The sequence below is a fragment of the Mauremys reevesii genome, linkage group 1 (genome assembly GCF_016161935.1).
Source record: "Mauremys reevesii isolate NIE-2019 linkage group 1, ASM1616193v1, whole genome shotgun sequence".
Classification (NCBI taxonomy): domain Eukaryota; kingdom Metazoa; phylum Chordata; order Testudines; family Geoemydidae; genus Mauremys; species Mauremys reevesii.
The window spans coordinates 129168292-129186535 of NC_052623.1; the positions used below are offsets into that span (position 1 = coordinate 129168292).

Sequence of the window (18244 nt, forward strand, 5' to 3'; positions counted from 1 at the left end):
AAGTTACACCATGTTGTACTGGTATTATGAACTCCTGCAAAAAGTGATACAGCAATAGCCATGCAAGGTAGTGGAGGGCAATCCATTATACCGGAGGAAAAATAACAGCCCCTAGGAGGACAGGTTAATTCATGCAAACATTTTTTGTCTGAAACGGACAGACAGGAATAACTCTCCCTTCTCTCCTACTACTAAAATCAAGACAGTTTGATTTTATGAAAGCTGCTTTTATTAATATCTACAAGTGTCCTAGCCCTTAATGTTTGCACAATCACAAGCCTCTAAATATTTGACACTGGAGTTATCAACCCAAAGTAAATTCCTGCTCAGGGTAACTGAATTTTGCTGCCTAATGTACATTCCACCTATAATTTCAAATGGATGCCCTAAGCTGCTGTACTCATACCTAGAGAGGATAGCCTTTCAGAAGTATTTCCCTGAGTATGGAACAAGGTCATTGTGAGATCTAATTACTGGTACTTATTGTTGGAGTAGGCTAGGGTAAAAAGGAAATCTGGAAGTGGAATGTACCATGTGAAACAATATTTTTATTGTTCATTCACCCACAGCATGCATAACCACTCATGTTTCTTAAAGAACTTACATGCTTACATTACCATATCCTCCTTTAAAAAAAACCCCAAACTGTCCCTTCTAGTTAATTTAGGGTGACAGATGTCCTGATTTTACAGGGACAGTCCCGATATTTGGGGCTTTTTCTTATATAGGCGCCTATTACCCCCATCCCTGGCACAATTTTTCACACTTGCTATCTGGTCACCCTAAATTAATTCCAAGTGGAATGAAGCCTACATGAGAGATTGGCATCCTAAACTGCTTGTTTAATCACAAGCGAGGAACTGATCAGTCTAGGAATGTGTACAAAAGGTTAAAGGAATAGGCTCCACGAGCAAAAGGAAATGACCAGAAGAGATTTTTTTTTTTTAACGTAATGGAATTTTATAGAGAAAATTACAACACGTGCAGAATTTCAGGGCAAGCATAGCTGCAAGATTCATCTGGATCTGCATCGCTTGGTAAGCTAGGCCCATTTTAAAGCAAAAGTATTTTAATACAGCCAAATACATACCAAAGTTATACATTTGGGAACAAGGAATGCCAGCTGGGCAATTGTGTCTTGTAAGGCAGTGACTGTGAAAAGGATTTAGTGGTCATAGTGGACAAGCAACTGAACATGAGCTCCAGTACGATACTGTGGCAAAAAGAGCTAATGCTACCCTTGGATATACAAAAAGGGGAGTAGTGAGTAGGAGTATGGAGGTGATTTTACTTCTGCATACAGCATTAGTGAGACCAACACTAGAATACTGCACATAGTTCTGGAGTTCACATTGTAAAAAGGATGTTGAAAAACCAGAGAGGGTGCAGAAAAGATTACAATGATTCCAGGGCTGGAGAAAATATGATAGTGAGAACCTTAAAAAGAGGTCAGTCTGTTTGGCTTATCAAAAACAAGATCTAGAGGTGATTTGATTATAGTGCATATATACCCTGATGGAGAAAATACTAGGTATTAAATGGCTCTTTTATCTAGCAGAGAACGGAATAACAAGAACAAATGGCTGGATGCTGAAGCCTGACAAATTCAAAGAAGAAATAAGGAGCATATTTTTAATAGTGAGGCTGATTAATCATTGGAACAAACTACCAAGGGAAGAGGTCATCAAATTATGATGATGTCTTTATGGCAGATATGCTTTAGCTTTACATAAATTATACTTTACATAAACACAAGTAATTGGCCTCAATACAGTGATAACTGGGTGAAATGCAACAGTTTGTAATACACAGGAGGTCTATGTGATTGAATAGTGCCTGCTGGCCCTAAACTTTATCAATCTATTAACCTGCAGATTTTCCTTCAGATGGGGACAGTAGGAAAAGAGAATGGAAGAAAATCAGTGATAGAAACAAATGAGATGTATGAGGAAAATAGGGCAGGTAAGGGCAAACTAGTCAGAGAAGTACTACAAATCACATGAAATATAGCTAGTGTGCAAAACTCTCAGATACACCAGTATAAATGCACAGTAATTGTCCACTGACGGCAAAACTGAAAGCAAACTTTTCCCCAGTGTATCTGTGCTTCCCACAATCCAGCAAATCCCAAACTGAAAAGAGCTGAGTTTGTAGAGATCAAAGAAGGAAAGAGGAGAGGAAATAAGGATGAATTGCTATTTTCCTTTCTTAACACTGCTCACATGTTGTTTGCTACTGTTTATGATACAGCGTGCTAGCCCCATCTGAAGGCAGCAGTTCTGATTAAGCAGATGATTGGAGACAAGGGCAGATAGGAACTAGCAGAGAAGAGACATAAGAACAGCCATATCCGGTCAGTCCAAAGGTCCATCCAGCCCAGTATCCTGTCTGCCAACAGTGGCCAATGCCAGGTGCCCCAGAGGGAGTGAACCTAACAGGCAATGATCAAGTGCTCTCTCTCCCACAATTTGACTTGAAAGCTAGACAAAAGGCAAGAAAAACAGACTTTTACTGCCTAGGGTTTACTAATTTTGAAACAGCCTGTAAATAAAATTCTGCATTAAAACAGAGTATGGCTCAAAAATACCTGGGAGCCTGTGCAGAGGGCAGGAAGAATACAAAGCTCTGACCATGTTCCAGAGGATCTGGCCCTACATGCCTTCTGGACAAAGGAAAGGTCTCCGAATGTGACCCTTTGGTACAAGTGGCAGAACACTGCTGGCCGACCCCCATCTGAAAGCCAGATTTCTGCACTGCAAATCCGGAAGCTGGAACCCTCAGAAAGGGAGCCCTGGCAAAGCTAATGTTACAAAGGCCAGAGAGGGAATGAAGGCAAATTAGAATCTGCTTTAAAAAGTGTAAACTCCTCTAAGGGACTGAGGGAAAATTCCTCTCTGGAGAAAAAGCGTGGAGCACATTTTTAAAAGCAGAGTCTGTTTAGCTTTTTCATTCTGCAGGCCACAGTGAGAGAGATAGATCCTTTCTCTGCTCTCTCCCACAAGTACTGCCACTCAGCTTCCAACCCTGGGGTTCTTGGTTCCTAAAAGGGACAGATTTTCAAAAGCACAGCTCCCATTGTTCTCAAAGACCAGTTGGATACTAAGCCCTTTGGAAAATCTGGCCAAAAGTGTTTCATCCTCTGTGACACCAGGAATGGCTGCACAGACCATTACTGCAATGCACCCTAAATAAGAACTATTTAAAGGAAGTATGGACAGAGTAGGATCTGACACTGCCCAGGTGATGAGTCAGACTTGGCCTGGCCACTAATAATCAGCTGGGGTGAAGATCAGAATTCAGGAATGGTGAGATTGTACCGCTGCTTCTACTCAAAGTTTGGCACACATTCTCAGCTTAGATATATTTTGGGGAGTACATAATAGGTTTAGAGGGCCAAAGTGGATATTAATACAAGATATCTCAGCAAGGTGCAGAAATCAGGCAATGCAGAAAGAATCAAATGAAGTGCTTAGGTTCTGGAATTTTAAAAGCCATGTAGGTATGAATGGAATTTTGACTCCAAAGTACCTAAATCCCTTTAGAAAATGAGAATTAGGCTCCTAAATCAGTTATATGTTACAATGCTGAAGGCACCAATGTCTAAATACCATTAAAATCTTGGCCCTAATAAGTAGAAGCCAATCAAAAAAGAAGCCAGGAAAAAGCTGAGAAATCAGCTCAGACATGCTCCAAGCAGGCAAGAAAAAGTTTCCATCTAGTAATTCATAGGTTAGTGGAGTCTTAGAGCTGTTAATAGTTTATATACATAGTTTATATATAGCCAAATCAAACATATCCAAGGGGAAGGTGGAGGAGTCTGGGTGGTCTATGAGGAGAAGTGGGTAGGATCCACATAGTCACTCCTTTGGCCCCATATAAATTAATCAGCAAAATAATGCAGCCTTAAGATATTATCTATTTTGCACAGCCCTGCCCCCTCCCCCATCATGTGGGCAGTCGATAGCTCTGTTAGTATGGCTTCCATGGAGATGTGCTGCCAGGGATGGGAGTGGGGGTCAGAACTGGTCTAAATGATGTGGGGCAATTCACGTTAGGGGATCCTCACAGGGATTCCCTCCCTCTGAGCCCTTCCATGGGCTTTTCAGTAAGAGGGGAGGATCTGAGTCCTTATTATTTTTATTGTTACTTGACAGCAGGAATCAGTTATCACTGCAGTGTAGTGGCTAGAATAACTTACACAGCCCTCTATCGCAGTACTAAGACTGGCTGTGCATATTACAATTTTCAGCCTCCACTAGGGTTGGGTCTGGTGCTGAGTGTTGCTCACTCAGGCATGCCACCCATTCCTCTGGAAGCTGCTGAAAAGGAAGCTTCCTTCCCTCTTGCATCCTCCACCATGCTCTAAGGAATGCATTAGGGACCGGACTGATAGCCCCAGACCAGTTAGGGGAGATTGCCATCAGCCAGGAGAGGCCTGTCCTCTTTAAGAACCAAAGGCAAACCATTCCCCAAATAATCTCCATGGGAGAGCTAATCCCTCAACCAACCAGTTACTGCATAGCCAGAGGATATATCTGCCATCACCACTGCTGCTAGAAGAACTAGCTGCAAGATAGAAGAATCACCTAGAGGAGCCTCTATGAGGAGCTAGGGAAGGACTAAGGGATTCTTCTTCCATGGAGTATCAAAGGAAATTATTTTGGAAGTATTTTACACAAGATGTGTCTTATATATGACCAACTGTGCTGAAACATTGCAGGCAGCCCTTTGCTAGAAAGTTGGTAATACATCCTTGCATAGAAATTCAGTATAAAAATGATGCTGAGCTAGTGAAATTATATCCACAAATTTCAAGAGATTCAAAGTTATGGTTTATACAGCATCTTTAATTTTGGCACACTGCAATGTATCTGAGCTATATCTTCAGCAGTGGATAGATACTCCTAAGACTTGCCATACTGGAACATATTAATTTGGTCCATGTAGACTGAAATCTTGTTTCATGAAATGGCCTTCACTAAACCCTATTTTTCATACAGCTAGCCAACTGTGTAATCCTAAATCAACAAAAAGAGAATCCATTTACTCAAAAAAGCACTTGATTTTAAAGCTTTTCACACAGTTAACCTTCAATATATTTTCTTTACAGAGCAGGGTGTGCACTGTCACCTTCTTTATCACACCAGCAAAACGGGAATGTCCCACAGCACGGCTGCAGCCAGGGCTTCCACATAATGTTGTACAATGAGAGCTGTTGTGGGACTGGAGTCAGCGTCTGGCGATGCTCCTGAACAGCTCTTGCTATTCTGCTTATTACTGTGTCAAACAGGGGCTCAGTGGCAGGTGATAGAGGTTTGGCCTCAGACGGGTCTCTGGAGAGATCAAAGAGTAAAGGAGGGTCATGATGGGTTACACCTTCCCCAAAACATGGGCAAATTCCTCTTCCATAACACGCTCCAGCACTCTCTGGCTGGAATATTGGAGTCACATAATGAGCCTTCCACAGTGCACCACCTGGTAGGAGAGAAACCAGATGTAAGATGATGCAGATAGACATAAAATGGCATTGGAAGAGTGAAAGGTCTTTCAGCACTGAACATATTTTCAGAATTTAACAAGTAAAGTTTTTGATCCGTAACACAAGGTGCCAAGTTTCGCCTTCATACTGCTGGATGGGGTATTCAGAACTGGGTCCATCCAAACAGGATTAAGCCAATACTACCCCTCCCAGAGCAACTGAGCAGGGAGAACCTTGGTTTTGCACCCAATATTCTAGTCAGCATACTTGTACCCGTAGCGTGTATATCAAAATATACATGTGGGACAGCAGCAAATTATTACTGCTCTATGAGTACCTGCGCTGTTCCTAGGTGGAACAACTACACACAGTCTCCTATCCCAGGCTTGTTGCAAAGCTAAAATCTATCCTATATTAATACTGAATGATACTATACATATGCTTTCCTAGAGATTGTAGCCATCATTGTTTTTGGAAGAACCGTTATACTCACTGTCCTTTTGGTGCCACCGTACTGAATGTAAATACATGCCACAGTAGTGAAACAGGAACTCATGCTCTGAGTGCTGAATGGACCCCTGCAGTAAAGGCATCAGGTTCCGGCCATCAATCACTCTAATGTTGACAGAGAGAATGGCAGTCACCAAACTGCAGTGAGCTGCAGGATAACAAGTTCTGTACTTGACTGTCATTGCAATTGAAAGCACAATTGAAAACTTACTTTTGGAACAAGGAACATTTATGAAAAAGGGATGAATCTCAAACATGTAAAAGATTTATATGAACTATATACAGCTTAGGGATCTGAAAAAGTAGGCTGGAAATCACATGATAAACATTCAATATTGAGATCTAACATTAGGATCATTTTCAAAAAAGATTCCATATTGGAAATTTAAAAGGAGTGAATATGTTTTACAATTTCTGTACCTGTCCTGAGGCACTATCCCTCCAGCCAGGTAAGCCACCGTAGGGTAAATGTCCATAAGACTTGTAGGTTCATCAATAACTGTGTCTGCAGGTAACACTCCCGGCCATCTAAATATCCCTGGCACACGGATTCCTCCTTCCCAGCCTCCCATACCTTTTCCACCTATTGTTAAATAACAAGGCAATAGAAGATTTTAGAAATGTGAAGCGTTGCTTACTTAACCCGCCAAACATTATTGGTTTATCTTAGTTAAGCCTCTCACACTTATTTCAGTTTTACCATGAGCCCATCCTCCTTAGGAACAAATTTAGTTGTTTCAATCCCATTAAAATGGATTTTCTTTAGCTGCCCCCTCAGTAGCTTACCCATCTACTGATTCCCCTTTGTTTTACAGAAAAAAGAGAATTGCCACACTGGACCATAGGATGGATCACATTTTATTACATAGATGGTCACATTGACACTTCCCTTCCCATTCACAATTCAATGGATCACCTTCCATTCACAATCATGTAACACCCTGTTAGAACTATAGCAACTGTTTAATACTGTACGAGTATTTAATGTGTCTTAATGGTTTTTAATGCAATTTAGCATGTGATCAGCCAGTTCTTCATGAAGCACCAGTTTGAGGACCTCTGAATTAAAGCATTCCATCCAATCACCTAGTTACCTATGTACTAGTGTATCTCCTTGAATTTTTTGGGAACATTTTAATAACATAAGAAAATAGATGCAGCTTTATCAATTCCTTTCACATACAAAAATCCTCTTATACCCCTAGTATTTTGAGCAGTCTAGCTTTGATTAATTACTTGAGTAGTGTAGTCTGATTTAGGATGTGTTAATAATATTAATTTAATTGATCAATTATTTTATTTAAATTAATTAATTAATATAGATAATTAATATTAATAGTATGGGTTTTAGGCTTGTCAATCTGTTTGATCAGAAGATAAAAGTTCTTGTCCCGAATCAGGCTCCACAGAATTTACAAATGACCCTCGGGCGTATGACAGGAAGCTCACACTGAGACAGATATAGCCTTAAAGACTTTTTATTAAAATCAATAATAGTAAGTAAATGGTGAAATACTCAGAGTTACAAAGTTACAATTGCATTACTGCTATTTGAAAGATACATATGATAATATAGAATTATATGCATCAAAGCTCTGGTTAATATACTCACACTCTTCCTTGATAACCTGGTGGTAAGAAACACAGGACCAGCCTTGCAGTTCAGGTTTCTCAATTCTTGAGTGAGGGATGCAGTGCTTAGAAAAATCTAATGCTAAGAGCTATCAAAACTAAATTAGGGTTTACCTGACTAACAAACTTAAAATGAAAACCTAACAAACAAACTAGGAAAACAACTTAGGGAAACGAAGCTTAGCCTAGTTCCCTTGAAACTTAACATTTAAGAACAACAAGTACAGCCTACTAATATTAGCGATCATCGTAGATAGATAGAATAGATAGAGATAGTGGAGGAAGTAAGTGAGAAAAATAGAGAGGAGCGCTCTAGCAAGGCGGGTCACCTCTTTTATAGGGCACAAGTGCCGGAAATCCTTCCTCCGATGCCCAAATTTCATTCCCCAACCACAAAATGTTAGGGTACGCTTACTCCATAGGCTAGTATGTTTGTGTGTATTGATGACATGTCCATACGCACATAAGTTCCCTTGTGGTGTACCTGTTAAGTCTGTGGGTACAACACTGAAAACCCCCCATGCCATTCTCCATTGTCTACTGGTCTAGATAAAAGGTCATAGACATAGGCATGGGTACTTATCTATTTAGGTAACAAGGTATAGGTCAACTTTACATTTCTGGGTAAAAGGTCTTAATATAGGATGTGCTAACTTTGCCTTAGCTTAACATACAGGATATGGCCTGTAGGTCTCTTGCATTACAGCCAAACTTACTTTAATATAAATCTATAAACCTATTACAATAAACCAAGTACTTAAACTATAAGAAAAGATTTATATATATACACACACACACACACACACACACACACACACACACACACACACAAAAGCAAGCAGGTTAATCCTATAGGCTACAGTAGTGGAGAGATCAGCCAGTGAGGTACCAAGACCAGGCTGGTGCAGAGGGTAGTGGAGAGGTAGAGCAGTGGTTCCGCAGCAGCAAGTGATTAGAGAAGCCTAAGAGGTGCTGCTAGAGGAGAAGTCACTCCCCTACTTTCTGCTGGATGATTCCACTGTATTAGCCAAGCCAATACATATATGCTAGGCATAGCATACACCACATTAATACCATGCATATAATAACTATTAATGTAACTAACATAGGTGTTGGGAAGTTATGTTACCTGAATGTATTATGCTCGTCTCACAATTCTGCCCACCCATGCCAATCATCCCACAGCACATTGCAAACCTGAAGTCAGCTTTGACATTAGAAAATAGAAACTTGCCAAAGCAAAGATGCATGAATACTTTGTGCCAAGTACAGTTAGAGAGTACTTTCATGGCTCATCAGCACTTGGAATCTAGAATTGAAAATGAGATATGGGGAAGTATAGGGAGGTACCAAAGACAAAGCTGGCACAAACTGGTGAGTTAAACTTAAATTGACCATTTAATAATTTGTTCCAGTATCTTTCCACTTATTGACGTTAGGCTGACTGGTCTATAATTCCCTGGGCTCTCTTTGTTCCCCTTTTAGTATTTAAAGGTATTTCAGAAATCAAAGAATCTTTCTTTGATCTCAAAGTTATCCTGGGGATTTATGACTCCAGAAATTCTAAGGGAAGCATTTTCCCTGAGGCTCGCTCATTATTAGCTGTTAATTTGAGTAGATTGTTTAGCAGCAGCTCTGTTCTAGAACAGCTTGATGGCCCTGGTGAGAGACCTATGACCATCACAACAAGCCTGGTGGTGACAATTTCCAAATTATTCCTGCTATCCCTCCTAGGTTAGTAAGCAGTCTTGATTTGCTTCATCTTTTCAACCCAGTCTAAATGAAAGTACCCCTGATTTAAGGGGGTAGAAATTCTAAGTATTATTGGTCAGTGGCCCTATTTAAAAAAAAATTAGGGAAAAGATAGAGTCAAAAGCCAATTTGCAATACCACATATGTGTATTACTAGACGATCACTGTTTTATTTTCTACCCAGAAGACACATTTTATAAGACAAAAAGGTTCTCTAATTTAGGTTCGCAAGAGAGAGTGGAGGTGGAGTTTAAAGACTAGTGCATGGCTAAGAAAGTCTGGAGTATGAGAGCTCTTCTTAGACAGAGACCATTCAATAGAAAAAGTCAAATGGAAACAGTCTATGAACGTACAACCAGAAAGAATTTCTGTTCCTTTAAACAAAATAAGTGACCAGGTCACAGAAGAAAAACCTGTTGGACTATATTCTGTTATTTAGGCGAAACCAAACAGCCAGGCCTTAAACCCTATTGCTCAAGACCTACAAGCCATTCAAAGAAGGTTGAAGCTCAAAATCCTCAGAGAACTAGACTTAAAGTAGATTTTGATGGGAGGTTTTGAATGGCAGAGGGGGCAATGATTTGAAGGTCGTTTTACATTCACATCTCCTAAAGGGGGCAGTGTGATTGATTATATCACAGTTCCAATTACAAGTTGTTTTTGTTTCTCAGATCTTTTGGTGGGTTATAAAGCAGACAGAAATCATCAACTCTTGTAGGTGAATTTCTGCTCTCTGGCCACTTTTCCCCATATGGATTTAGACAGATTGTGTCTTACTTCTGATTCTGAAGCTGTAAATTTGCGGTGAATTAAGTTGCACATATAGTGAAGAATAAAATCAGAGAGAAACTTGAATCCAGTGAGTTGTTAGTTTTGGAAAAAACAACAACACACCTTTTGAATCTTAGTGATCCAACACAAGCTCACATAGTACTTATTGAGAAATACATATATTTATTGTTAAAAATACAGTGTTACCTGACCACTAAAAGGATTATTTTCATATAAGAATCTACTATGAGTCACCTTACATTATCTGAAGCTGTTTCTTATGACCAAAGTGTGTCAGAAATCATGGTTCTCCTGATTCTATTAAGAAATTAGTTCTCCTCAGAAGGGAATATAGAAAATTGCTGAATAAAAGTTGGAGCATCAAAAGGCCCTTTGGAAGGAATTTGAACATGATGCCACAGAGAAAAAAAATCATCTCTATTTTGGAAGTTGGTGGCAATGGGTTATGACAAGATTAAAGTAAATATTGAAGCCCATATCCCCAAACCTTTGTTCCTTTCCTGAATGGCCTCCAATCTCCAAGTAAGTTACAATTTTGATAAACCAACAATATCATAACAAAGCTCCTAGGGAGGATGTTATTGCAACACAAGTTTGTAAGGACAGTATAAATTTGTGGGCCCCTGACCCCTGTGTTAGTAAATTATTTACTAATATAAATAATACAGGAATTTCTCCCCTCCATGTTGGTCCACCAGTTATATTGTGCTTCTTTACTTAAAAGGTGACAGCAATGAGCCTATGAATTACCAACCAATTAGCCTTTTACATGTGATTTTTAAACTATACTAGAGATCTCCTGTGGATATTAAAGGTTTAGGTAGAAAGTGGTAATTTATTTGCTGAGAAACAAGCTGGTTTCAGAAATGGCTGCTCTATCATTGAAAACTATTTTACCCTGTCACAAGGGTGCACTCACCGCTAGTGGCATCTCCTGCTGGCCATCCTGGGGATTAGCTTTGGCCAGACGTGCCCTCCCCGGAAGTGTCTCTCTCATCACCCTTTCACCCTGTAGACCCCTCTTATTCCAGGAACTGCTGCTTCCTTTTCATGACTCAACCCTCCAGCCAAGTCACCATATGTGTTTCCTCCTTCCAGGGCAGGAAAGTCTCTCTTCATGAACAGGGTCAGGCAGTGCCCCACCAGTGTCTCTTCATCAGCAGCTGGGACCTGGACCGTTCCTCTATTCCAGGTCCCTTCTCAGGGGCCCTCTCACTGACAGGCAAGGTTTGACCTATCCCATACCTTGCTGCTTTTCCCCTGAACTTTGCCTACCTCTTTGGCTCTCCCCCTTCTCTGGGCTTGCCAAGCTACACTCTCTCCTCCCAAGAAGTAACTGTAGGCTTCTTGCCTCCAACCCCAGAGACACCTCCCTTCTTCCAGGGAGTGACTGGAGATTCCTTCCTTCCAGCCCCTTCTGTTGCTAGCTTCCTGGCTTATATAGCCCCTGCCTCTTCCTCCCCAGCTGAGCCTCTTCTAATTAAATCCCTGCCCCCTGTATCCTTCTCCAGGTGCAGCCTGGGCAGTTAATTGTGGGTGGACACCCCGTCACATACCTGTATTCATTTAATTCATAAATATTGCTCCCCCCAAAGAGGGGGAATTTTTTGTGGTTCTTATTGACCTGAAATTGGCTTTTGATTCCATTGATAGAGGTCATCTCTGGGATAAACTTGTGAGGGCTGTCATAGCTCTTTGGCTACTCTCTCCTCTGAGAGATCTTTATAGTCAAATGGTGGCCAAAGGTAGGATATGGCAATGAGGTGAGCTAACTGACCCCATCAACATCACTAAGGGAGTCCAGAGTTGTTTATTGGCCCCTTTTCTATTTCACGTTTACACTAATGAAGTTGTGGTGATTTTGGAAGTGGTATAGTGGTTCCCTCCCTGAAGTTTGCACCAATTTACATTGGCCTTTCTTTATGCCATGATTTTGCTGCCTCATATACTTCCAGGGTTCATGGGTATGTTAAAGGATTTTAGCTCTTTTTGCCAGCAGGAGTACCTGACCACAAAAGGGAGCTCCAAATCAAACAAATTTGACCCAGAAAACTAAAGTAATTTCCTTTGGCCAGACCAAAGCTTCTTAAATGGGTAATTGAGGGCTATTATATTGAATAGGAACATTGAAACCTTTTTTGGGTATTTGTTTTACATATAATGGCTAATGGGATAAATCTATAGAAGAGGTAAAGAAGAGAGCCTTAAGTTCTATGCAACTGGTGCTTTATTTTACATGGGTCCACAGGGATAATTTAATCATTCTGGTTTTCAGGGATAAAATCCATGCCCAAATATTATATGATGTGGACATTTGGAGCTGGAAAACCTTTACTGTGTTAGAGGTTGTGCAAAAAAAGTTTTAAGGATAGTGCTCCATTTCCCAAATTACCCACCATCTGCTTTACATAGGGAGATTGTACAAATTTCAACTAGGGATCAGTGCCTTTGCATTAATTATTGGCATATGAATCTACAGTGTCTTCCAAGGCTTAACAAGCTTAACAAGAGAAGACACATACCCTAAAGTTCCCCTGGCTTCTGCAAGTCCGTTGTTCTCTCCATTCCTTGGGCTTCTCAGAACTTGACCTGGCTAGGACCACAGGCAAGGGGATGAAATCTTTACTTAAGTTTAGAGCAGGAAATATTTACAGACAACAGGATGTTAGTTGTCCATCCAACAAATATGTCCCCTTGACTTTCTCATTTAAAGAATATTCATAGTTGCAAGAAATATTTGGATATTTCGAATAATAAGTTAAGGAGAGCCTTTACAGCTCTCTCTTAAACCATTCAATCAGCATATTTGGAAGGGAGGTACACTGATATTGAGAGATATAGTTGTCTTTGCCAAGGAGCTCTGGCCAGGTCAAAGATTTACTATGCTGTCTACTTTCTTGTCACTTGGAAATAAATGGTTAGCCGCATTCCTGGCTCAGATGCTTTTTACCACACCAGCTCAAATACCAAATTACTTTTTATGGGGAGAAATTTCTAGATTATATGTGCGGCTGCCATATTTTCCTGGTCAGAAGAAAAAGAAAGTAGATGAAACCTAGATTTTTAATCTTTATGACCTACAACTTTAATCCTTATTATGTTATTTCTGTATATCATTTCAGGGGTATGATTTTAAAGGAGTAACTGATTTTGGGAGAAGGGTTAATCTTGTGTTTTCAATTTTTGACTTTTTAAAATTTGTATCTGTTTTATGGAGCACTGTTGATTTTACAATATGCCTTTGCTATGCATTATGGCCCAACACTAAAATGCTATTTTAATAAATATGATTTGATTACTTACTTGCTGCCTATGGTACCATTAAATACGCTGTTGATTATATCAGGAAGACAATTTGCATTTTTAAGGAATTCACTCTGGATAACAATCCTCACCTTTGTATATTCCATTCCAGCCACCTAATTGGCCTTTTCCTCCTTGAGCTTCCAAGAACCCACCATGGTCAGAGGAAAAGTACGTGAGTGTGGTATTTTTCAAACCTTTCTTATCAATAGCATCCAGGACCCTGCCTGTAAATAAAAATAGTGATAAGAATGTACCAAGAAACAAAAGCAGAGCTAGGACTAGCAAAACAAATTTTGGCTCCAGTCCTACAAATATGCACACACTTAACTTTAAGCATGTGAGTAGACCCACTGAGCTCAAGTGGACTACTTGAGCAGATAAAGATAAGAATGTACTGAAGTGTTTGTGAGATCCGAACCTTTGCTTGTGATTTCATTGACACTTTTTAAATGCAAAGGAAAGTTATAACGTACCATTAGCCCATTAATTAATTAATTATTATTAGTAGTAGAAGTAGTAGTAGTAGTAGTAGTAGTAGTGCCTATGAACCCTAGTCATGGATCAGGACTCTGTTGTGGTAGGTGCAGGACAAACACCAAGCAAAAAGATGGTCTCTGTCTTGGAGACCTTACAATTTGAGGGCACATCTACACAAACACTGACTGTGCAGCTAGCAGAGGTGTAAATCTACAGCTCTCCAGTATGCTATGCATTAGCTGTCTGTGTAAACCCTGCTGCTATGCAATGAACATTTCCTAGGCCTTACTGACATATTGCAGTTTGAATCAAGAGTACGTCAATAGACAGTCCATAGTCAATATGGGTCAGATTGCCAGATGCACTAGGGAACGGTTAGTGCATAGCAGCTGGATCAGCACAGACAACTGCCTGGTGGAGAGCTCACCGCACAGTAATGGTTTGTGTAGATGAGCCCTGAGCAGCAGACTACCACAGTGTAATCAGAAAAAATGACTCTCCTTTTGACCTCAGAAATTGGTGCACCTCACTCCCTCCTGTTCTGTGCCTGTGCCACACAAAAGTTCTCCTTTATGAATGTTGTGAGCATTTTAATTGTGTGTTAGGTTGTTAGAGCAAGTATCATTTGTTAAATCGACTTACCCACCATCCAGTCCATCTCCTCTACATTATCTCCATATAAGCCATACCTGCTCTTCCCAAGAAACAACTCCGTGGTGATGAGGGGTGTGTGGACATGTAGAAAGGAAACAAAGAGGAGGAACGGCCCATGCTTGTTTCTTTAAAAGAATTAATCTGTCATCATTTCCTTGCAAAGTACCTTACTTTATAAACATCACTTTTTTAAAAATTCAAGTCACAACTCTTTTGTGAAGGTAGTCTGTCATATTAATTTGGCTTATGTTTCAGTAACTAGAAGCTTATGGGGTTAGTTTCTGTGAAATCATAGAATTATAGGACTGGAAGGGACCTTGAGAGGTCATCTAGTCCAGTTCCCTGCAATCATGGCAGGACTAAGTTTTATCTAGCCCATCCCTGACATGTGTTTGTCCAACTTGCTCTTAAAAATCTCCAATGATGGAGATTCCACAATCTCCCTAGGCAATTTATTCCAGTGCTTAACCATCCTAGCAGTTAGGAAGTTTTTTCCTAATGACCAACCTAAACCTCCCTTGCTGCAATTTAAGCCCATTGCTTCTTGTCCTATCCTCAGAGGTTAAGAACAACAATTTTTCTCCCTCCTCCTTGTAACAACCTTTTATGTACTTGAAAACTGTTATGTCCCCCCTCAGTCTTCTCTTTTCCAGACTAGACAAACCAAATTTTTTCAATCTTCCCTCATAGGTCATATTTTCTAAACCTTTAATCATTTTTGTTGCTCTTCTCTGGACTTTCTCCAATTTGACCACATCTTTCCTGAAATGTGGCATCCAGAAGTGGACACAATATTCTGGTTGAGGCCTAATCAGTGCAGAGTAGAGCAGAAGAAATACTTCTCGTGTCTTGCTTACAACACTCTTGCTAATACATCCCAGAATATGTTCACTTTTTTTGCAACAGCGTTACACCGTTGACTCATATTTCGCTTGTGGTCCACTATGACCCCCAGATTCCTTTCCGCAGTACTCCTTCCTAGGCAGTCATTTCCCATTTTGTATGTGTGCAACTGATTGTTCCTTCCTAAATGGAGTACTTTGTATTTGTGCTTATTGAATTTCATCCTATTTTTACTTCAGACCGTGTCCAGATCATTTTGAATTTTAATCCTATCCCCCAAAGCACTTGCAACCTCACCCAGCTTTATCATCTGCAAACTTTATAAGTGTACTCTCTCTGTCATTAGCTAAATCATTGATGAAGATATTGAACAGAACCAGATCCAGAACTGATCCCTGCTGGGACCCCACTCGTTATGCCCTTCCAGCATGACTGTGGACCACTGATAACTACTCTCTGGGAAAGGTCTTCCAAACAGTTATGCACCTACCTTATGGTAGCTCCATCTAGGTTGAAGCACCAATATAGATCAGTAGCTGAGGTGAGCTGCAATCATTTAAAATAGTCTGGTCTCATGAGGACAAAAAGTAATTCTATAAACAGAGCCTGGAAATTTTCTGTCCAAAAGTTGAACATTTTGAAAAGTTCAGAGTTCCTGAAAACAGTAAATTATAAGGGAAACCTTCAGGCAGCCTTAACTTAAAAGGAAAATGTTGGTACAAGAACAAATGGATACAAACTGGCTATGAATAAATTCAGGCTGGAAATTAGAAGAAGGTTTCTAACTATTAGAAGAGTAAGGTTTTGAGCCAGCCTCTCAATTGAAGTTGAAGAAGCAAATAACCTAATCGGTTTTAAGAAAGAGATGGACACATTTATGAATAGGATTGCATGACTGTGTAGCCTGTGGTGGTGGACTGGTCTTGGCAGCCTGGAGATCCCTTCTAACCTATGTCTTATGTTCCTAAAATCTCATGCCTCAGGGCTTCAACTGCTTACCAGTAAGGGTCAGGAAGGGAATTCCTCCCCCCACACCTCAGTGTGTGTGTATATTTTGTCTCCTTCCTCTGAAACCTCAGAGATAGCCCTGACTAGAGATGGGATACTGAACGGGGTGGGCAGTGCTTTGAGACAGTACTGAGAATATTTTTATTTCAGGTGCTTGTCTGATGAGTCTTGCTCATATGCTCAGGATCTCATTGATTCGTTCCTGACCCAACGTATGGCATTTTTCCCTCAGGTCATACTGGTGAAAACTCCCAAGGTTTGCCTTCCTTTGAAGCAAGGGTCACGGGTCACCTGCTAGAATAATCTTGGTATACCTCATTAAATCAATTCCCTGCCATTGCAGGAACCTCAGAAATTGGTGCACCTCACTCCCTCCTGTTCTGTGCCTGTGCCACACAAAAGTTTAGTCTTCCAAGGACTGTAATACTTTGATCTAATACTGGTTGTTATTTTGGTGTTGGGGGGGTGGTTAGTGATCTATGATATGCCGGAGGTCAGACAAGGTGATTTGGTGGTGCTCTCTGGCTTTAAACTCTATGTCTATGACACTAACTTTTGGAGTCAAGATAATAATTACATATAGAGGGCTTTACATTTGAAAGCATTATATAAAAACTAATCGATCAATCAATTAGATAATTAAACAATGTAGTGAGATATTCAAGAACTAAAATAAATATGGTCAAAATGAAAAGTATTTTACCTTTCAATAAAAGAAATGGCCTCTCTCAGTATAAGGGATGTAGTTCTTTCTACCACCATTGGCTGTTCAGTAATTTCATGGTTTCTCATCATAATGCAGTCCCAATATCTTATGAATCCATAACTCGAGAACCAGGATGCAAAGAACAAAAAACCAACCCAAGCAAAGCAGGTGATTATTTTCCAGGTGACTGAGACCAAGCCAGTAAGTCTTGCTATTGCAAGTGTGAGTACAGCAAGGCCAATTGTCTGAGAATAAAGCCAGAGTTTGGTTCTCAAGACTCTGTCCTTCTCTGGAGGTTGTGTTATTTGACAGTCATTCATTAGACTAAACGGCATGCCATAAAAATAATCAAACCCATGGTTTAAAGGGTGATGACAGTAGTCGTTGCGGGATTCACAGTTCACACCTTGATGCCACTTCCCTGAAAATATATATATATATTTTAAATGTAAAGTTACAATACAATCATTTAAAATATTCTGCTCTCATGAGGACAAAAAGCAAAAGCCACCTCACCAATAAAATTTATTTTTCCTCCTACAGTAACGCCCTAATTATGTAATCTGGTCCAAGAGGCCGAGTCTTTACACTCTCACAGGTCCCTCTGAAACCACTGGGGTTCTGCTTGGGTACACAGTCCCTCTTGCCTGGATTGGTTTAGGCCCTATTCATAGGCCCTAAAATAGGATCCAGTAATTGAGAACAGCCAGGATTTAAAGGGCAAGGCAGAAAATATCTGGCATTCTTGGACTTCTGCCAGCTATGAAAAAGGGGAAAAGAAGTCCTTTTGTTACACAGGCTGAAACAACATTGTTCTCTTGCCTCTGTACCCTCTAGAAAGCCAACATAATGAATGAAGTAGGTTATTGTTCTGGAAAACTTAGAACAGTGTAGCAGTAGATCTATGTAGAAAGTCAGATGATGTGTGGGTTACAAAATGATAGGGTGTGATCTGGATATAAATATGGAGCCAATTATAAAGTGAAATAGGCTCAAGACCCCTTATACCAGTGAAAGTGACATCTTTTCTGGCTATCTGCCAAACAAGCCATGAGATGCTGGAGATATCAGTGTAAACCCTATAT

General features: G+C 40.2%; 2 protein-coding genes across 4 annotated transcripts in view; both read right to left on the reverse strand.

Moving 5' to 3' along the window:
* The window catches only part of LOC120396016 (arylsulfatase D-like), a 28574-nt gene extending 25681 nt beyond the window's left edge, over positions 1–2893 (reverse strand). The window contains exon 1 of one of the 3 annotated variants that reach the window (XM_039520898.1): positions 2588–2892. In XM_039520898.1, coding sequence (XP_039376832.1) covers positions 2588–2733 — 146 coding nt within the window. In that variant the 5' untranslated portion in view covers positions 2734–2892. Of the gene's footprint in view, positions 1–2587 lie in introns of all 3 variants that reach the window. The other 2 variants (XM_039520897.1, XM_039520900.1) reach the window with 2 other exon arrangements.
* A 1719-nt stretch (positions 2894–4612) lies between these two features.
* LOC120372184 (arylsulfatase D-like) overlaps positions 4613–18244 on the reverse strand; it is a 29369-nt gene continuing 15737 nt past the window's right edge. Inside the window, 7 exon segments of the mRNA XM_039489064.1 lie at positions 4613–5018; positions 5131–5475; positions 5973–6094; positions 6410–6572; positions 13561–13695; positions 14591–14727; positions 17157–17580. Of these exon segments, the coding sequence (XP_039344998.1) occupies positions 4993–5018; positions 5131–5475; positions 5973–6094; positions 6410–6572; positions 13561–13695; positions 14591–14727; positions 17157–17580 (1352 nt within the window). The 3' untranslated portion in view covers positions 4613–4992.